Source organism: Pleurodeles waltl, chromosome 9 (genome assembly GCF_031143425.1).
Source record: "Pleurodeles waltl isolate 20211129_DDA chromosome 9, aPleWal1.hap1.20221129, whole genome shotgun sequence".
NCBI lineage: Eukaryota > Metazoa > Chordata > Amphibia > Caudata > Salamandridae > Pleurodeles > Pleurodeles waltl.
The window spans coordinates 655,850,949-655,873,562 of NC_090448.1; the positions used below are offsets into that span (position 1 = coordinate 655,850,949).

Below are 22,614 nucleotides of genomic sequence, written 5' to 3' on the forward strand. Positions count from 1 at the left end.
AAAAATTAAAGGCCTTAAAGCTATTACTTCGGAAATGCGAGGGAACCCTAGGTCCAGAAACACTGGGACCAGGGGCGTACTACGAGGGCATGCCCCGAGTGATCTTGCAAAGCTGTTTTCCCCCACAGATAACTTGCTAGATTTAGAGCAACCCCAGACCTCAGCACCGTAGACCGCGGCGCTCTGAGCCTTGGCTAGATAAATTTTAATAGCTGGGGAAATCGCAAATTGACCCTGACCTATGTGCTAGGAGGGCTGAGCTTTTCACTACCTGGGCCTGCCAGTTCATGTCATTACTGATTCTCACCCCTAAGTAATCAATAGAGCATACCTTGCTCAAGGGAACCCGATTATGCAAAATGTTACATCGTTTAGAGCTGCCAGGACCAAAAATCATAAGTTTTGTTTTACTAGAATTAAGTTCCAATCCATGATCTACACAAAACACACTGGTGTTTTAGAGATCAAGAGGGAGTCATCAGCAAATAAGAGAATTGGATCTTTTGAATTATTCAAGGAAGGGGCATCGTTTTGACAGTCAGTTACAACTTGCACTACTTCATTGATAAACAACGAGAAGAGAGTAGGTGCCAGGACGCAGCCCTGGCGTACTCCCCGCCTGATATTAATACGGTCAGTAAGTTCCCCCTGGCTCCCCCATCTTACTCGAGCATAGGTATTCTTGTGTAATCTTTGAATCAGATGCACCAAGTTCATCGGGACGCCAATTTTCTTTAAGACTTCCCACAATTTCTGCCTTGGAACAAGATCAAACGCAGACTTAAGGTCAACAAAAGCAACATACAAGTTTTGTTTGGCCAGGGTAGCGTATTTCCAAAGTAACAAAAAAAATCTAAAGACTTGGTCCATAGTGCTAATTTTTGAATGAAACCCAGCCTGGAGGGGAGATAGGCTAATGGACTGGGTCCAATCTAACCAAGTCCTGTCTAGGACTTGCTTAGAGAAAATCTTTTGAAGATTATCAATGAGGCTAATTGGGTGGTAATTGGCAGGCAGTCCCACATTTCCTTTCATATGAATAGGGATAATTTCGGCTCCGAGCCACGAGTCCGGAATGGGGCTACCTGCTGCGATGGCATTTGATAAAGTATTAATGTACCACGCCCAAATAACAGGTTCAGACTTAAACAGGTCCCCCGGTATCTTATCGGGACCAGGAGCCTTAGCAGGTTGCAAAGAATTAATAGCTACTGTGGTTTCAGCAATTGTAAAGACAATGCCCTCCATGGGACCCTCAATAAGAGGTCTGCATTTACCACCCGTATAGGCCTTGTGATGCTGTTGCACAGATGAGGCATAAATCTCGGAAAAATGAGCCACCCATCTTTCAGGTTGGATATAAAAATTAGGAATAGCACTACCCTCTCTTTGCCTGTGAGTCAACAACCTCCAAAAAGAGCCCTCGTCTCGATTTTCGACTGCCTCCAGCAACTTCTGCCAGATCTCAAATTCCCAGTTTTTCTTCGCTAGATTCAGGGCCTTAGTATAGCTAACTCTAGCGGTCCTAATCTCCTCCTGTGAATACTTGCGGAGGGCCAATTTAGGATTGAGCCTAGCAAGGTTGCAGTCATTGTTGAACCATTCCCTGGATCGGATGGCATCTGGAGCATGTCTCACAGTGGTTTCTTTATAAAAAACGTTCTGTAGAAAATTTGTCAATTCAACATGAATTTTCATGATTGGAAGACTATCGACCTCTTGATTTTCAAGACCAGAGAACGACTGTAGAAAAAAGAATAAATTTGTTTAACCAAAAAGTGGGTTAGATATAACTTTTGGCCAGCTAACACAGGTTTGCCTGGAGTTTAGGGAAGGGATCGGGACGTCAGTGATCTCTAGGTGTTGAGTTCTCCCAAATGCTTTGTTAAATAGAGTAAGGCATAAGGGGTAATGATCACTATCATGACGGGATTCAACCTTCATATCCAGAATGTGTGACCAAAGCCTGATGTCAACAAAAAAAATAATAATCGATAGTGCTGGAAGAACACCCCCGCTTAAAAGTGGGGGCACGGTTTAGATCAGATCTAGTCCGACCATTACATTCCCGGAGACCATGGCGTAGGCAGAGGGAAGCCATCTGTGTGGCGGCACAAGAACCAATGCTAAGAGAATCATCCTTCGCTTGGGGGAATACCCTAGAAGTCGTCTTCTTCAGTTGTTAAATTGCCTACCAGGTTCGGGGATCCAAAAAGAACAGTTTATATTGCCCCCTATCACCAGATGGTTAGAAGGATGCAAAGATGCCATATACTCAACTAGCTGGGCAAGTACCCTTGATTCCATGTTGGGAGGGCCAAACCTCGCGTACACGTTAACCAAGGTCACTATGGAACCAGGGTGGAATATAAGTCTGACACCCATGAGATCTAATGAGTTAAGGGGAAATACAGAATGGTCGCATTGCAGTTTCTTATTCACTAAAATCATGAGCCCACCCATAGGTCTACCAAAGCCTCCAGAGGCGGGCTGAGCTGCGACAAAATAAGTTGTAAACCCCTCAACATATATTAACTCTTCCGCCCAGGTTTCCTGAAAAAGGCATAAGTCTTGTTTGGAGATGAAGTTAACCCATCCAGGATCTCTCATCTTTTTCCTTGTTCCAGCCACATTCCAAGATAAAATATTAAGTACAGAGGGCACGGGTGTGGGTCTAGCTCTCGGGGATATGATTGAGTTCAGAACCCTTGATCATTTGCCTCTATGAGACATAACAACTGAATGGGGGACGCTAAGGGAGAGACGTTGTTTAGTCAATCTAAATCAGATAACCGGGGGGAACGAATCTTGGTCAAAGCTGATCGATTGCTATTAGGTGGACCCAGAGCCTTTCCCTCATGGGTATTGGAAGATCTATCAGTCCTTCGTAACTCCCCCCCTGGAGAATACATGCAGAGGCCAATTCCGATATTTCTACCAGATGTCAGATGATGAGTCCGTAGGTTGAAAGCCATGAGGTTATCAACCATAGAGGTATCAAAAAAGAGGATTGAAATGTAATCAAAATCTGAGTCTGGTTGAGCATATCTACGTGCCTCCCAAATATCAGAACGGATAACAGACAAACATTTCCTCTGGATGCGAAACCAATAGACAACTTTATTAATGAGAGAATCATGAGACTCTCTCTGCCCAGCAGGTAGCCTGGGGACCCCTGTCATATAGATGTGTGCATCATTCCTACTCTGGTCTTGTCTCCCCTTTGGAACTGTCGCCTGAATGAATTTGGATTGACCTGGGCATGAGACTCAGGGTGGACTTGCGGGCACCCGTGCACCCTTCCCAACCAAGGCTCCCATGGACAGGGGATTTATACAGGAAGGACGTGGATCGTTATTTGTTGGAGCGGGGATAAACATGCGACCGGGGTCGAAGGGGTTGCCATCGGATAGAGAGGGGCAACTCCCCTTTTTATTTGTAACCACACTCATAGATTTGGCCCCCTGCTTAGGACATTTGGGGTGAGAAACTAAATTGTCCCCAGTGTCTAAAGTAGCTAGCACGTTAGGCCCTCCAATCAACTCAGGAAGGTAGTCATTCGTGCTAAGCGATTTACGATTACACAATGCCTTCATCTCAGATAGTCCAGAAATTTTATCCAGGATAACCATTACCAGGGATTTTAAATTGTCCAGCTTCTGGGAAACAATTCCCAGTTCAAGTGTCATCTTGTGTTGAGCCTGCCAGACCAATTACTCAGTATCAGGTTCCACAGAAATTAAGGGCGGAGAACAACCTGGGCTCTCGCTAGAAGTGGATAGGAGTTTAAATCTATTGGAACAGAGAATATCACTGGAAACTACAGACTTGGAGCCCAAATGCAGAGAGTCCCTAAGTTGATTACATTCTGCAACATCAACACTTGAAGTAAGCCTCCTTCACGGTGAGGAGATTGCAGCCTCAGATGTAGGAGGGGGATGGAGGTCCGCTTCCACAGACAAAGAAGGTGTACGTAGTTTCTTGATAAATAGATCCGGGATGTTCCTAATAGTCGAAGTAGCAGGGATGGAAGGAGCGGTAATGGATGGACTCCTCAATATTGCCTCTACTTCTTCAAACAAGGAGTCAATAGCTTGGAACGGATTCCTAATGGGCTTAGGGGGGACATCAGTTTTACGACCAGCTCGTTTCTTGTGTTTTTTGGCACCAGAGGGTGGAGCAGGGACATCATCTGCCTTGCACTTCCCCATAATTTGCTACAGCGTGTCCGAGCCAAGGACTGGGGCCCCCAAGAACAAGAACAAAAGGGAAGTTGAAAAAGTGATAATCCAGCCCGCGAGGATCTCCTAAGTGTAGGAAGAGAGCAAGGGTACCTGGGATAGGGGATCCCACCAAGCACTAACCAGGCACTGGCAAACCTGCTGCTACCGCAGTACAGATGAAAGAGGGGGGGCCCAGCCCAGCCTCCTCTGGTCTCGGACGGGCACGCCTTTGGCCCGGGCTTTGCCCGCGCGCGTCCCGCGAGCGCTATTCCGGATTTAAAGGGCTCCTGCCCTTGGTACAGCGTCACTGCCTCCTCCTCCGCGGCCCCCAGGTAAACAAAAGCGTGTCAAATTACTCATATAGCCTATCCTTGTCCTTTTGTAAAAAGAACCAAAATTGACTCATGACCAATCAAGCTCCAGCACCCTCTAGAATACTCTCAAGAGAGGCTCATTCCCTCAGATCTTCTAGCACAAGAGTGAGGACTATGCCATGAGAAGGAACTGGGAGCCTCAAAGGGGAGGAGGGTGGGTCGCATGTGAATTTATGAAAGATACCAATACTGGATAACTGTAATTACAGGTAAGTAACTTGTTTTCTTATCTAGTATTGGATCTTTCATAAATTCACATGCTTGAATCCGAATAGCCAGCAGTATTCATAACATGTTATGCCTGCAGTGGATGGTGGGTGCGAGCATTGTAATCCTTGTAATTCCAGTACTATATAACATGTCCATACTTTCCTCTACACATGTAAGGTAAAATCATATTAAACAAAATGTGCATAGTAATTAAACACTATTGCATATAGAAATTGTTATACATATTAAAGGAAAGATCTCACCTCAATGAAAAAGATGACGTAGGACCGCTTGTCCAATAAGGGAATCAGTTCTTTGTGATGATTCCAAACAGTAGTGCTGCGCGAAAGAATGTGTAGTCTTCCACGTTACAGCCTAACATATCTCATCCAAGGCGATCCCTTGAAACAAAGCAGCCGATGTGGAAACTGCTCTCGTAGAGTGCGCTCTCGGGCAGCTAGTTAGTGATTTTCCCACTTTTGTGTGGCAAAATTGAATGGTGGATGCAATCCACTGAGCTATCGTAGCCTTAGTGACTCCTGTCCCTTGATGGCCTTGGGCATATGAGACTAGCAGCTGGTCTGTCTTCCGGAGCGGTCTAGTACGCTGAAGGTAGAACTTCAAGCATATTTTGATGACCAGTGTGTGGAGAGTCCTTACCGCCATTGTTGACGGATTCGGGAAAAAAGTTCTTAATATTACTGGTTCGTTCAAGTGAAAGGATGAAGGCACCTTAGTAATGTATTTCGGGTTTGTCCTGAGAAAAACAAAGTAGTCTGTAAACATAAGATAGAGTTCCTTAGTGGTAAAGGCCTGTATATCGCTTACTCTTCTCGTGGACGTAAGAGCAAGTAGAGTTGCCACCTTCCATGTGATGTATTTCAGCTCCACTCTGTGAATAGGTTCGAAAGGGGCTTCCATTAAGGGAGAAATAACTACATTTAAATGCCATTGGGGCGGGGGTGGTCGCACCAGAGGAAAAGTACGAAACAGGCCCTTCATGAACTGTTTGATAAGTCTGGATGAGCCAAGGGAGGGCACATCCGCCGACCATTTATAAGATGATATAGCAGCCAAATGGATCTCAACAGATGCATGACTAAGCCCAGCCTTCGAAAGAGTAAGAAGGTAAGAGAGAATTTGTTCTGGAACGACCTTTAACGGATGCTGTAGGAAGTTGGCTCTGTATATACTATCTCAAAGTGAGAGATAGTGTGCTCAGAGTCCAAGGGTTCCCCCTTAGGGGTTAGATAGTGGCAAAATTTGATAATACCAATGCTCTATTTTGTGGTAGTGTGGTCAAGCAGTAGGCTTATCAGAGGGTAGTGTTAAGCATTTGTTGTACACACACAGGCAATAAATGAGGAACACACACTGAAAGACTTAACTCCAAGCCAACAGTTTTTAAATAGAAAAATATATTTTCTTAATTTATTTTAGAACCACGAGATTCAAGATTTGAAATAAATACATAAAATACAAGGTACCCCACACAGGTAAGTAAGGAACTTTGAAATAGAGCAGTAACATACACAGTATAGGTTAAAATGGCAGTAAGCTATTTCAAAAAGTGGGCACAGTGCAAAAATCAACAGTTCGTGGGGGAGGTAAGTATTGGTTAGTTTTTCAGGTAAGTAAAGCACACAAGTTCAGTTTCATGGGCATAGGCAGCCCACCATTGGGGGTTCAAGGCAACCCCAAAGTCACCGCACCAGCAACACAGGGCCGGTCAGGTGCAGAGGTCAAAGGAGGGCCCAAAACACATGGGCACCTATGGAGAACAGGGGTGCTCCGGTTCCAGTCTGCCAACAGGTAAAGTACCTGCGTCTTCGGAGGGCAGACCAGGGGGATTTTGTAGAGCACTGCAGGGGGGGGGGGGGGGGGAAGACACACAAGTAGGCATACAAAACACACCCTCAGCGGCACAGGGGCGGCTGGGTGCAGTGTGCTTAGCAGGCATTGGGTTTTCAATAGGAATAAATGGAGGGACCCAGGGGTCACTCAAGCGGTGCAGGCAGGGCACAGGGGTGCTTCTCGGGCCAGCCACCAACTGGGCTAGGCAGAGGGTCGCCTGATGGTCACTCCTGCACTGGAGTTTGGTTCCTTCTTGTCCTGGGGGCTGCGGGTGCAGTGCTTGGTCCAGGCGTCGGGTTCTTTGTTCCAGGCAGTCGCGGTCAGGGGGAGCCTCTGGATCCTCTCTGCATGGGTCACTGTGGGGGTCCAGGGAGGTCGTCTCAGGTTACTCACAAGTTCGCAGTCGCCTGGGAGTCCTCCCTGCAGTGTTGGTTCTCTGGAGCTCGAGCCGGGGGCGTCGGGTGCAGAGTGAGAAGTCTCATGCTTCCGGCGGGAAGAGTGAAGTCTTTGAAAGTTGCAAGAAAGTTGCTAAGTTGTTGCTGTTTTTGAACAGTGCCGCTGGGCTCAGGAGTTTCTTGGTCCTTCAGCTCAGGGCAGTCCTCTGAGGCTTCAGCGTTCGCTGGTCCCTGTGGGATGCTTCGCTGTGCAGGTTCTTTGAGTCTGGAGACAGGCCGGTAGGGCTGGGGCCAAGTCAGTTGTCGTCTCTGCAGGGCTTTCAGGTCAGCAGTCCTTCTTGTTGTAGGTTGCAGGAATCTGATTTCCTGGGTTCGGGGTCACCACTAAATACTGAATTTAGGGGTGTGTTTAGGTCAGGAGGGCAGTAGCCAATGGCTACTGTCCTGGAGGGTGGCTACACCATCTTTGTGCCTCCTCCCTGAGGGGAGAGGGAGCACATCCCTAATCCTATTGGGGGAATCCTCCAATCTCAAGATGGAGGATTTCTAAAGGCAGGGGTCACCTCAGCTTAAGTCACCTTTGGGGCTGTCCTGATTGGTGGGCGACTCCTCCTTGTTGTTCTCATTATCTCCTACAGCCTTGCTGCCAAAAGTGGGGGCAGTGGCCGGAGGGGCGGGCATTTCCACTAGCTGGGATGCCCTGGGGTGCTGTAACAAAAGGCATGAGCCTTTGAGGCTCACCGCCAGGTGTTACAGTTCCTGCAGGGGGAGGTGAGAAGCACCTCCACCCTGTACAGGCTTTGTTCCTGGCCACAGAGTGACAAAAGGCACTCTCCCCATGTGGCCAGAAACTCATCTGGTTGGGGCAGGCTGGCAGAAACTGGCCAGTCTAGCACTAGGAGTCGGACTGGTATTCAGGGGGCATCTCTAAGATGCCCTCTGGGTGCATTTTACAATACATCCCACACTGGCATCAGTGTGCATTTATTGTGCTGAGAAGTTTGATACCAAACCCAGATTTCAGTGTAGCCATTATGGAACTGTGGAGTTCGTGTTTGACAAACTCCCAGACCATACACACTTTATGGCTACCCTGCACTTACAATGTCTAAGGTTTTGCTTAGAGACTGTAGGGGCATAGTGCTCATGCAACTATGCTCTCACCTGTGGTATAGTGCACCCTGCCTTAGGGCTGTAAGGCCTGCTAAAGGAGTGACTTACCTATGCCACAGGCAGTGTGAGGTGGGCATGGCACTCTGAGGGGAGTGCCATGTCGACTTAGTCTTTTTCTCCCCACCAGCACACACAAGCTGTGTCTCAGTGTGCATGTGCTGACTGAGGGGTCCCCAGGGTGGCATAGGACATGCTGCAGCCCTTGGAGACCTTCCCTGGCATCAGGGCCCTTGGTACCAGGGGTACCATTTACAAGGGACTTTTCTGGGTGCCAGGGCTGTGTCAATTGTGGGAACAAAGGTAAAGTTTAGGGAAAGAACACTGGTGCTGGGGCCTGGTTAGCAGGCAGTGGCGTAGCGTGGGTTGTCAGCACCCGGGGCAAGGCAAGTAATTTGCGCCCCCTAACCCGGGGCAAGGCAAGTAATTTGCGCCCCCTAACCCGTGGATTTAGTCTCTTCCAAGATGTTGCGCCCGGGGCGGCCGGCCCCCCCTACACCCCCCACGCTACGCCACTGTTAGCAGGGTCCCAGCACACTTTCAATCATAACTGGCATCAACAAAAGGCAAACCATGCCAAGGAGGCATTTCCTTACAGATGCAAAATGATGCAAATTATTCTGAAGGCACCAGATACAAAACCGCTTACATTTGAGTCTGTAAGTCCTATCTGTACTGTCAGCTCGCGCCCTGGACAAGATTAGTTTGCATTCTTCACCAATGTTCATGCCCTGGAATTCATGGAATTCAGGAGCCATGCGTGCAATTGTAGAGATGCTGGATCTGGATGAAATATCTGACCCGGATTCTTTGTAAGAAGGTTGTGCTTGCAGGGAAGACGTACGGGATTGGCCACTGACAGGAGGAGGAGCTCCGTGTGCCAATATTGTCTGGGCCACTTGGGTGCTATGAGTATGATTTTGCAACCCTCCTACATAATCTTCTTCAGAAGCCTGGGAATTAATGGGATGGGGATAAAAGTGTATCCCGGACCATTGCATCGAAAGAGCATTCCCCCATGACCCTGGGAGTGGGTATTGACTGGCGTAAAATTGGCATTTGGTGTTCTGATTGGTGGCAAATAGATCCAATGTTGGCCGTCCCCAGCACAGAAAGATGCTGTCCAGTTCTCTCTGATCGAGTTCCCATTCATGGCAGTTGTCGTCCGTCCTGCTGAGAGAGTCTGCTAGGGCATTGTTGACACCTGGAAGGTGTTCCACTCTCGGGCAAATCTTGTGTAGTGTGAGCCAATCCCAGAGGGACTGAGCTTCTCTTGAGAGGGAAAGAGATCTTGTTCCTCCCTGCTTGGTTATGTAGAACATGCTTGTTGTGTTGTCTGTACGGACCAACATAGAAGATCCTGAAATCCGTGGAAGGAACACTTTCAGCATAAGAAATATTGCCTTTAACTAACAGATTTATGTACATTCTTCTCTGCACATTCAACCATTTCCCTTGAATGCACATCTTCTGCAGATGACCTCCCCAGCCCTCTAATGAAGCGTCCGTTGTGATAATGAAGTCTGTCATTGGAGTTAGAAAGGTCAACCCTTGAGAAAGATGGTTGGTCTGAGACCACCATCGCAAAGTCTTCACCATCCTTGGTGTAATATTTACTAAATCCTCAAAGGATCCTTGAGATTGAGTCCATTGTAGCTGTAATTCCTCTTGCAATGGTCTAATTTTCAACTTTGCCAGGTGGACTAGGGTGATTGATGAGGAGATCATGCCTAAAAGCGACCTGAACATTCGTACTGAAACTGACTTTCTTTTTGAGATCCTGATAGCCATGTTGGTTAGATTCTGCTGCCTTGCCTCAGAGATAAGCCTTGTTTTTGATGGTGTTGAGTTTCGCACCCAAAAAGACTATCCTGCGTGTAGGAAGAGTGAACGATTTTTAGAAGTTTAATGTTAGACCTAGGTTGTGAAATAGTTCTAAGCAGGCGTTGGGAGGCTTGGAGGCCAGCTGAGATGCAGGGGCTTTTATCAGACAGTCGTCCAGGTATGGGAAGACTTGAAAACCCTTGTTGCGGAGAAAGCCTGCTATTGGGGCAAGACATTTTGTGAAGATTTTTGGCGCTGACTTTAAACCGAATGGGAGTACTTTGAATTGATAATGGGCACCGGCCACAGTGTAGCGGAGATATTTCCCATGCTTTACATGTATCGGTATGTGGAAATAAGCATCCTGGAGATCCATCGTTGTCATGTAATCTCCAGGGTTCAGAAGGTGCAGGATATCCGACAGTGTGATCATACGGAAGGATTGCTTCCTTAGAAACATGTTCAATTTTCTGAGGTCTAGGACTGCCCTCCATTCCCCTGACCTCTTCCTAATTAGAAAGAACCGGGAATAGAATCAGAGTCCCCTGTGTTGCACCAGGACTTCTTATAGTGTCCCTTTGGTGAGCATTAGGAAAACCTCTTGCTGAAGCAAGTGAAGCTGAAGTGGTTTCGATTTTATTGGCGATGGTGCAGTGGTTTTGTATAAATTCCAGCATATGACCCTGAGCCACTATATCCAGCACCCATTTGTCCAATGCTATGCTTTTCCAATTCTGAAGGTAGTTGTTCGCTCCCACTTGATGGAATTGTGGAGAATGTGGAAGCGTAGCCAGTGCCAGACAAGGATCATTGTTTACGAGGTTGATCCTGGGCTCAGGAGCACGGTTTTCTTCTCCCACCTTGACTGGTGTAGGAGGCCGTGGATGGTTGCCTGTAATGCTGCTGACAGGCCGGTCTATATTGAGGCAGTTGACACTGCCTATGGTAGAGCCCCGAAATGTTGAAAAACCCTACCTCTTGCTCCTAAAAGGGTTGTTTCCTGTACTGCAAAGTACCCAGAGACCGAGCAGTGTCCGTGTCAGCTTTGATGGCCTGTAATGCATCATCTACATACTTGCCGAAGAGAGACTCTCCATCGTATGGCTTATCTAAAATCCTGGACTGTACCTCTGGTCTAAAAAGGTTGCTTTTACCCATCCTTGGCGGCGCAGTACAGTTGCTCCCGCCAGCTGACGAAACCCGGTGGAGGCTATATCCAGGGCGCAGTCAATTATCTCCTCTGAAGTACATTCTCCTTCCTGCATGATTTTTAGTGCCTCAGACTGTTTGTTCTCAGGAATGAGATCTATGAAGGCGTTCATATCAGACCACATCTGGCAATCATAGCGACCCAAAATAGCTAGAGAGTTGGCTGCATGGACAGTTATAGCCGACATGGACGAAAATCTCTTGCCCACGTTGTCCAGGCGTCTGCCTTCCTTATCAGGAGGAGCAGATATCGGCGTTGACGGATTCTTAAAACGCCTTTGGGCAGCTTGGGAAATGACCGAATCTGGCCTTGGATGCCCTGTTAAACACGCTGGAGAGCCCTGTGTCGCCTTGTACTTCTAATCAAGTTTCTGTGGAACTGGTGGAACAGTCGCTGGATTCTCCATGATTTTGATGAATTCACTCCAAAAAAAATCTATGATTGGGATTGCTCTCACAGACTTTCTTGCCTGTTCTTTGAAGTCGTGGAGATAGCATTCCGACTGTGAGACCGAAGTTGGCAAATGAAACCGTGTGGCCGCTCTATCCATCAAGTTGTGAAAACCTCCTATATCCTCCGGTGGTGAATCTGATGGACAAGAAGCTGGTGGTGGTGAAGGAGTAGGAGCTAAATAATCATCCCATTCATCACTAGGATGTTGTGGTGTTGAAATCTCTCCTTCTCTTTCATCCCCTGAAGAAGAAACATCATCTCTGGGGGGAGCAGCTATTGTAGACTGCGGTATAAGCCTGGGAGTTACTGGAGGTGGAGGTATAGTCCTCGGTGTAGCAGGAGAGGTCAGAAGAGGCGGCTGTTCCTCAGCTGCGGTTGGGAAACTCCTCTTATAATCCTGTAACATGGACTGCAAGTCTTGAATCAAAGAGGCAGGCATTTGCACAGTGTCTCTTGGCTGGTGTGGAGGTTCATAATTGCGTCTTTGAGGAGTATAATAAGATTGGTACTGTTGTTCGTACTCATCCTCATCTTCCTCCTCCTGATACTTGACATGCAACTGGGATGGGCTGTGTGCATCACCAAACAGGCCCTCATCTGACTCCTCCCAGTCAAGTAGATGACTAGGAAGTAAGGTTGTTACCTTACTTGGTGAAGTATCTTGCGGATAGATTGCAAACCTAGACATCGCGGTAATTTCTACTGTAGCGTGAAGGTCAGCAGACCCAGAAAAAATGGGAATCATGTCTTTGCTTACAGCTACTATTAGCATCGTCGATGGTGTCGACGACAATGGTCCCGTCGAAAGAAGTGGTGTCATGGACGGTTTCTCCATCAACAGCGGTCTCGTCGACACCAAGGCCGTGTCATCGATGGTACTCTCGTCGAAGGTGGTGCAGTCGACGGTGGTCTTGTCGACGATGTCATCAACGACGATGTTCTCGTCGACAATGGTGTCGACGTTCCCTTTAGCGACTAACTCTTTTCTGGATGAGTCTTCATCGATGGTGGTCTAACTGAAGGAACAGGAGCCTTTACAACAGATGTCGACGTAGACGTAGTCGACGGCGGTCTCGTCGACGAGGCGGTGGAGACGGTAGATGTGCAAACTGTCATTGTCAAGGTCATCGACGGTTGTGTCGTCGTTGATTTAAATTTCAGAGATACCTTTCTATAGGTGGAAGGCTCTGATGAAGGAGAACGGTGACAGGACTCCTTTTTGCGACAAGGAGAGGATGGCTCAGATTAAATTGAGCTTTGTATGCCCTTAGCACCCTCCTTATGGTGCGTCTTATGACGTTTCCTGGATTTCTCAGCCTGCTCCAGGTCCTCAGATCTGGACCTTTTATGAAGCCTTTCTGAATCACTCTCCTAACCTGAAGTACAGGATTCTGCCTGTAACCAGGTCAACAGTCTTCCTTCTCTGTCTCTAAGGGTTTTCGCAGAGAAAGTGGGGCATATCTTACAATCTTTTACCTGATGCACAGGATATAAGCAATATAAACAGTCTTTACCATGGCTCATCCACATGCAGCCTTTTTTTGCCACAGGTCTTACAAGGGCGGAAAAGCCCTTTCCTGGAAGAATCCGACATTTTCTGAGTTCTCTGAGAGAAAATATTCCGGTCAGAAGTAGTAAACTCAGCAGAGCTCAGGGAGACTCCTTTCACACGACATGCAGTGGAAAATCTGAGGGAATTAGCCTCTCTGGAGAGTATTCTAAAGGGTCCTGGAGCCTGACTGGTCATGAGTCAAATTTGGTTCTTTTCACAAAAGGCCAAGGATAGGCTATACGAGTGATTTGACTAGCATTATAGGCTATGGAAAGAATTTTGTGCTTACTGCTGTTTCATGTACCGTGGGACTCCCACTTCAATGACGGGGATGATTCAAGCACGTGAATTTATGAAAGATCCAATACTGGATAATGATATGTTCTTGCTGCAGAAACATTCTAAGCAATTTATTGGGTTAATCCACAATGTTCTGCACCACGACTCCCTACTGAAAGACAGCAACTCTATACAGGCACACTGAACACCGTACTGGGCACTAAACTGCCTAGTCCAGATAAATTCAATGAGACTGTCCAGGGCACACACTGGACACTACTGTTACTTGTCATGCATGCTGTTTTTTCAGATATTTACACCCCTGAAATTCCCATGCTTGACTACCCATGCTTAAATCCTACTACAGATAATCAGAGCAGAACACATTAAAACTTTTGTCCCTAATTAGAGCAAGCCAGATGTTTACTGAGGGTAGTTTTCTAACACTAGAACATTTTTGATTACTAGGCGAAGTTAATGCCCTTGATTTGTTTGCTTACTATAGGTTATGCAATTTGACCTTAATGCGATGGACAATCTTTCTTCAGGAATCCTAGGAGCATCCCTCTGATGCAGATGTATTTGTCTACCAGTACTAGAGGCCGGTTGGCACAGCAGTACTGGATAGCTAATCTCTCTGTGACTAAATGTGCTACATAGGAGCAATGGGAGACAGATTTGGAGATGACCCTTTATAATAAAATTTTCAGATATTGCTGTGTGTAAATAAAGCAAGTGTCTATAAATCAAAGTGCATAGATTCATACATTTAAATTTTTGAATACAGTATGTTACACTCCCAAACAAATACAACACCCAATGCACTCTTCAGAATGCACTAAATGCTCTACAGATCCCGCTAACTTCTTGCAGCTTGCTAAGCACTGCCCCCTGCCCCACCTCCCATTTATGCCTCCTGGTCTGCGACTGTCCTTTTCACTAACAAGTTAGCCACCACTCAACTAACCTTCACCCCTCGTCTCTTGCTATTGGGATGTGTTGTGGATATTCCTCAACTTAGGAGGGAATTGATGGCATCACTATTGGTGCTTGCCCAGCACAGAGTGGCCAGGGCATGGTTGAGGCTGCAAGATGTTGTCTTTTTTAATGAGGAAGCGGAGACCTATGCATCTCCTTTGAATCTCTTCAGATCCTGAAGCTGCGCACAAGAGACATTTGGAGAGCGTTCACTGCTCCCTATCGCCAAACCATGCTTTCTGGTATGAGACTGTTCCTATAATTAACAAGATACCCACCACTTTAGTGATACATCTCCTATGCATCACTAAAGACCCTGAAGCTGAGAGCAAGGGATATTTGGAGAGTGTTCCAAGAATACATGACAAGGATGGCGGAGGCCAAAGATAATACCCCGCTTATTGCAGCCAGCCTTACACTTTGTTAGGACAAAGAAATTAGATGGGATTTGCCGACACCTCTTTACACACCCGGAGACACTAATGCACTACAGTAATTGATACTGCAATGAGGGTATTGTTCTATTAATTTGCATCTGATGACTGTGATGTGCACAAAAGCTATTTGTACTTATGTGATACTGTTTTTTTTTTTTTTCAGATGCCCATCAACCCAGGTCCATTTGAAGTTTTTTTTGATGTCCAATTATAATTTCAAATAACTCAATAAAAACGATTTTAAAAAAATGAATAAAAATGTGGCAGTTGGACGCCTCTGGGACGAGTGGAGCTCTGGGATCTGTTACCTACTGTGTTGGAGATTGGATCATATAATTAAGTTGTCTGGTTGCGCACAGTCTATGGCTTTTTTAACGTTTTTGAGTGCATATGTCCACTAACATGGACTATCAAGGGTTCCATGCCTGACAAAAGGGACTAATTTCAAGCATGTGAAACTATGAAAGATCTAATACTAAAGAACAAAGGGTGTTCCATGGTACTCTGGACCTTTTGAAATGATGCTCAAAGGCTATTAAGAAGTTCATTCAAATAGCAGGGAATATTCTATGTTCATAAATCTTGATAGGATTTACTTTTAGCCAGGAACCAGAAGGTCCTTGTGCCAGCCCCTCTGTGACAGTCTCCAGCTTGACCACTGCCACCCATTGCTACCTGGTTTCTGCTCGCTTGTCCACTACCTTTTTCCTCTTGTCTGCTAGTTTTTGCTCTATTTTCACCATCTTCTGCTTATTCTCTGAACCTTGTCTGCCTCCTTTTTGCTCACTTCCTGCACCTTTTTTCCCCTCCTTTCTGCCCCCCCCCTTTTCTGCTAATTGTTTGCATCATTTTCACTCTTTTCTGCTCGTTATTGCCCTACTTGCCTTATGTGCTCCTTCTCCTCTTTTCCTTCCTCCTGCTGCTTCCCACCACCCAGCACCCTGCCCTCCCCCCAGGATCTACTTAATGGAGGCCACAGTGCAACACCATTGAGCATGTCCTCATGCCAGCTCCCCTGTGACAGTCTCCTGTCTGGCTTGACCACTGCGACCCTCTGCTGCCTGGTTTCTCCTCATTTGTCTGCTCCTTTCTTCCTCTATTCTGCTAATTTTTGCTCCATTTTAATTCTTTTCTGCTCATTCTCTGAACCTTTTTCCCCTCTATTCTGCTCTTTCTCTGCACCTTTTTCCCCTCGTTTCTGCTCGTTTTTGTTCAGCTTTCACTCTTTTCTGCACCTTTTTCCCCCTCTTTTCTGCTCGTTTTTGCTCCATTTTCACTCTTTTCCGCTTCTCTTTTCTGCTTCTTTTTCCCCTCTTTTCTTCTGGTTTTCTGCTCCGTTTTCACCCTTTTCTGCTCATTTTAGCCCTGCTTGCTTTTTCTGCTTCTTCTCCTCTATTTCTCTCCTCCTGCCATTTTCCGTCACCCAGCACCCTGACTTCCCCCCAGGACCTACTTAATGGAGGCTGCAGCGCGACTGCGCAGCAGGAGCGTGCAGCAGCTGTGCAGCGGGCATGCCACTTACACACCAAAGGTGTGCCAATGGCAAGCCTGTCTGCACCCGTCCGCACCTGGAGTGCACCCAGCGCCAGGAACACTGGCCCTTCAGCTGCCTACCACTATATCACTGAGGAGCTCAGAGCCATGAATCCTGGACGCCTCAACAACTGCTGCTGCCCCACATCATCACATGCTAGAAAAAGACCCTTCACTTGCCGAAACTGCTGCTTCTCCTACAGCACCGAGCTGCCAGTCCACACAGGACCCAGCGCCACATCCACCTGGAAGGCTACAGTCAACCCCGAACCTCTCTGATGTTTCCTGCTCAACAACCGATCCCTCTGCAAACATGCCACAGAAGTCTGGGACATCATCACCTCACTCTCACCAGACTTTGCCTTCATCAGCGAAACCTAGCTAAAACCCTCACCGAACACAGACATACACCAAGACTGCAACAACAAACACGGTGGGGCACCGCCAACATATTCAGGAACACCATTTTATGCATCGTCATCAATGACGACACCTCACCCCTCATATAACACCTCAATTTCTAACTGTGAACCAATGCCACAACTACCCTAAGAGGCACCCTTGTATACAGACCCCCAAGGGCCCCGACCAGCTTTCTGTGACGCCATCCACAACATCACTGCACCACTAGCCATCGACTCCAACCACTACATTCTACTCGGCGACCTCAATTTCCACATTGACAACCCCAGCGACACCAACTCCACCACCCTCCTTGAGAACTTGCGCAACATAGACCTCACACAACTAGTCAACGTACCCACACAGAAGGCTGTCACAGAACTCTCCTGGTCTGACCACAGCATCATCCACTTCACCATCACCAACGCCCAACGCACCACAACCAGGAACCCAACAAACTCAAGAATTACCGAACCATCTTTCTACTCCACTACCCAGCCAAAGTACTCGAGAAGGCCATCAATCAGCAGCTCACCAGCTACCTGGAAGAAAACAACCTACCGGAAACCTCCCAATCAGGTTTTTGCTCCAACCAGAGCACTGAGACAACATTCATCCAGCACTCCTCGATCATGGGGAAACCGCTGCCATGATTTCCCTCAACCAATCAGCAGCGTTGGTCAGCATCTCCCATCACACCCACAACAGAGTCCACAACATCAGAATACAAAACAACGCCCTCAAATGGATTATCTCCTTCCAGACAGGACGCACTCAGGGTGACGAACTACCCCTTTCACCTCCACACCCACAAGCATCATTTGTGGTGTCCCCAAGGTTCATCCCTCTGCCCCACTTTGTTCAATACCTACATGAGCCCCCCCCCCCCCCCCCCCCGGCTGACATCATCATCATCTCCTACATGGCGATACTCAAGTGATCCTCTCACTTACTGAGGACCACCCCCCCCCTCAACCACAGAACTAACTCCCGCAACACCATGACCACTGCAGAGGACTGGATGAAAGCTAACTGCCTGAAGCTTAACTCTGTGAAGGCGGAAGTACTGATCTTTGAGAAAAAAACCTCCATTTGGGACCGTAGCTGGTGGCCAGCCGAACTGTGACCCACTCCCACAGACCACGCTTGTAACCTTGGCATCATACATGACATTAAGTTGACCATGAAGCGGCAGATCAACACAGTTGGCTCCTCTTGCTTCCACACCCTTTGCATGCCCTGTAGAATTTCAGATGGATCCCAGTCAAAACCAGGACATCCATCACCCAAGCCCTCGTCACCAGCTGCCTAGATTATGGCAATTCTCTCTACACCGGCATGTCCTCCCAGCTCCTAAAGAGACTCTAGACAATACAGAACAATGTCGCCAGACTTATCCTGGACCTTCGCAGACACACCCACAACACCCCCCCTCCCCCCCCACCTCAGAAACCTTCACTGGCTCCCCGTCCAGAAGAGATGTCATTTCAAGCTCCTCACGCACGCCTACAAACCCCACATGATTAAGAACAGGACTACATCCACCACCTTCTACGCTTTCACTAACCCTCCAGACACCTGCGCTCTTACTCTCTGGCCCTCGGACACAAACACAGAATCCAGCGCAGCTGCTCTTTTTCCTACAACGACACTGAGGTCAGGAATGACCCACTCCCTCCCCCTCTGAACTGCACTCCCACTGGCAGTCTTCAGGAAGAAACACAAGGCCTGGCCCTGCGAAAAATACATCACATCGCAGTGCACAGATACCCCCCAGGGGTGACAGCAATGCAATCTACAAATGGCTGATTGATTGATTGATTATGAGATCCAGAGATTATAAAGTGAAATAATACTAATAATTTTTTTGCTTCACCATGCTGGTCATCAAGATTTCTGCCTATGTCAGAAGTACTTTTCATGTGTACACAAGCTTGAATTCAAACAATGCCCACAACTCACAGGTTCAAACTGACAATTTTCAAAACAGAAGCACCCACAGAACTGTATCAAGTCGGTCTGTGGAAATGTGATATTTGACAGTTCTTTACACTGCTTGAAGTAATAATATAAAGAACACAGAATAAAATAGAAATGATATATGGTGGTGCTAATCAGAAATGCTAAGGACCACTCCACTTCTTAGGCCAGCTATGGTTTTCCTTAGTTGAAAGATCAGTTATTCGTCTGTTGAGCTAACAATGTCAAGGAGTCTGGCCCGTAAGAATATTTTAAGTGCTGGTCAAATTCCCAGGTTATAATGCTTTGGCAGGATACGTGGCTTATTTTCATCACACTGCAAGCAACGTTTTATGTGTTTATTTCAATCTTAAAATGTATGTTTTCTAATTTGATGACATTGTCTTAACAAGAAGGCATGGAATGTCAATTATTGGGCTCTCTGGTATATAAGTTCTTTCCTAGCCTAGAACATCTGGTTAATAGCTAAAAAAGACAGCATTAAAAAAGTTCTATCTAAAATGCAACAAGAAAGTGCTACTGTAAGAAACTCAAACGCACCATGAAAGAAAAGCACTCTTTAGGAATGCTCAAACGTCAGGGCATACATATATGATAGTGCTAGGATGATGCAACTTACTCAGCTCTCAGTCTGCGTATTTCAATATCCCTGAAGTCTTTTCCATGCACTGACTTCAGCATTGACAGTTCCTCTTTGAGGCTTCGTATAACTTTTTGTAGAGCCACAGGGTCTGGCTTTCCCATGTAAGGTAGTGGAAGAGGGTAATGGATTCTGGGGCAAAAAGAAGAGCTACTGTTAATTTGTAAAAGCTGACAGAAAAAAAAATCAATAGATTAATGGAGAGAATGAGAGTTCTTGCCTGTAACACAGGTTTTGCAGTTTAGTTTCCTTTAGAGTTCAAAAACGTTGCTTAAATCTGCTATCCAGTGGTAGGATGCTTGTGAATCTTAAAGAAAAACACTACAGTGGATTTAGGTGGGCAAAAGGGAAGGAAAATGTTACTTACTCTGTATGCTTCTATTTGCAATGAGTAATGCTGTAAATTCACATGCTTTTCTTATGCTATATTATTTACAGAATTTTGTTAAGCACAAACACTGGGAAGGTTTCTTGGGGCTAGAGACCTGGGCACACATGTCTTACTGCTGAGCATAGAGAACAATCAAACCGGAAAACGAAATGAAACATAATCAATATGCATACAGCCAGGTGTTTAAAGTTTTTTTTAAATTTGATCAGACCCAACATCCTATGCAAATCAGAGGCATAGAATTCCATAATCTGGTCTGACCAGGTTAACTCTGGGAATAAAGAGAAGAAAAAAACTCTGATAACAAAGGTAGTGACCGAGAACATAGAATTTGTATTTATTTTTCAGATAAATTGGGCCAGACTGGTGAAGAGCCTTGTAGACTATGCAGAGAGATTTATATTAAAAAAATAAATTAAAAAAAAAAAAAAACACTGGCAAACAGGGCAAAAAAGTCAAGGACAGAAGAAGCTGAGAAAGAGCTTGGTAGACCGGGGTTAATTTGGCCAGCATGTTTTAAATTCACTGAACCTTCTTCAGCATGCTGATGGAAGCTCCTATGTACAACTAGGTGCAATAGTCAAGGCGACTAGGGACAGTTGCCTGCAGAGGGGCTGGGCACTTTGGGAGAAAGATGGCAGGCTGATCCTGTGTACAGAGACCTTAATCCCCCGACGTCCTCACAAGCCTGAGCCAATCACACAGACTGCATTCGGCTAGAAGCGAAGCATGAGCTATTGAACTTGTTAAAAGTATCCCCAAGATCCCATGTGGTGGTAGATTTTACCCGGCTTATGCATCTTTATGATGTGGGCTCATCGATCCTGCTGGCTTTCAAGTCAGCTACAGCAACCAATGACGTTTTGCTCCAGTATGGCACCGCCACGTTCTAGTGTCCTGCAAGGTGGACCGGGAACTCGAAGCTTAGCGAGGGCTCGACAAGCAACTGTGTCAACAGCAGCAACAGACATTGTTGAAACCACAGTGGATGCCAAGAGAGCCAGGTGTGGGGCGCTCCATGCTGCGGTTGCTAGCGTCCAAAACCACTGCCGCAACTTTGATACAAGCCTGCAAAAAAGAAAAACCCTTATAGGTGGAACGGAATTCTTGGCAGAGTACATGATGTCAGCTATAGCGGCTGCCCCCTCTGCAAGAACTCACTCATTTGAGTTATCTGCAGCTGTCCGCAGTCCACAAGAGAGTTACAATGTAACTGTAGGAGGAAGCAGGGCAGACTCAGAGCAACAACGTGGCGATTGTAACAACGTTCCTTTACTCTCTGTGTTCCACAATGTGTACGCTCGGCTGGCTCATGCTGAGGTGGTGTTGGACACAGATAAAAAAAAATATTAGCTAAGACCCTGTAGGAAAGTTACTCTTTTTGGCATGGTTACCCCACTTTTTGCCTGTTTATCAGTGTGTTTAGACTGTTTTCTCTGAGATGCTGCTAACCAGGACCAAAGTGATTGTGCTCTCTTCTCTAAACTTGGTTGCTTTGGTACCCTTTACACCACACATTTGCCATACTGGTGTACCCCTGTAAGTCCCTAGTATATGGTACTTGGATACCCAGGGCATTGGTATACTTGTGGTCCCCCATTGACTGCAGCATCAATTTGACACCCATGAGAGCCCATGCAAACTATGGCGGTCATTCTGACCCTGGCGGTCTTGGGAGCACCGCCGACAGGCCGGCGGTGCTCCAATGGGGATTCCGACCGCGGCGGTAAAGCCGCGGTCGGACCGGCACCACTGGCGGGCTCCCGCCAGTGTACCGCCGCCCCATTGAATCCTCCACGGCGGCGCAGCTTGCTGCGCCGCCGAGGGGATTCCGACCCCCCCTACCGCCATCCAGATCCCGGCGGTCCGACCGCCGGGATCCGGATGGCGGTAGGGGGGGGGGGTCGCGGGGCCCCTGCAGTGCCCATGCCACTGGCATGGGCATTGCAGGGGCCCCCGTAAGAGGGCCCCTACATGTATTTCACTGTCTGCCGCGCAGACAGTGAAATACGCGACGGGTGCAACTGCACCCGTCGCACAGCTTCCACTCCGCCGGCTCGATTCCGAGCCGGCTTCATCGTGGAAGCCTCTTTCCCGCTGGGCTGGCGGGCGGCCTGAAGGCGACCGCCCGCCAGCCCAGCGGGAAAGTCAGAATTACCGCCGCGGTCTTTCGACCGCGGAACGGTAACCTGACGGCGGGACTTTGGCGGGCGGCCTCCGCCGCCTGCCAAGGTCAGAATGAGGGCCTATGTCCGCAGGCCTGCCATTGCAGCCTGCGTAAAAAGGTGCATGCACTCTTTCACCTCTGGTCACTGCACCAGGTCACTGTAATTCAACCTTATGGTAGGCTCCCCTAGCCCAGAGGCAGGGTGCAGGTTCCTGTGTGAGGGCACTCCTGCAGGAGCAGAGGTGACCCTACAAACTCCAGTACCAATGCACTGGACTTCGTAAGTGCGGGGAAGCCATTTTGCTAGTGCACTGGCCTGGTCTAGCTACATAATGGTAACTCCGAACCTAGGCATGTTTGGTATCAAACATGTCGGAATCATACCCTAATATTAATGTCAGTATTGCTGGCATGATTCCATGCACTCTGGTGGCTCCTTGGAGGACACCTCAGTATTGCTCCTAACAGACAAGAGAGGGTGAAGTGGTGAGTGAATGGCGCTCCTATTTTCAAGTCAACTCCCCATATATAAATTGTACACG

The 22,614-nt window shown here is 47.3% G+C and overlaps 1 protein-coding gene across 1 annotated transcript in view; it reads right to left on the bottom strand.

The window, feature by feature from the left end:
- The window catches only part of CCDC61 (coiled-coil domain containing 61), a 637,121-nt gene that overhangs the window by 470,982 nt on the left and 143,525 nt on the right, over positions 1-22,614 (bottom strand). The window contains exon 5 of the mRNA XM_069207713.1: positions 19,494-19,646. Within this exon, the coding sequence (XP_069063814.1) occupies positions 19,494-19,646 (153 nt within the window). The remainder of the gene's footprint in view (positions 1-19,493; positions 19,647-22,614) is intronic.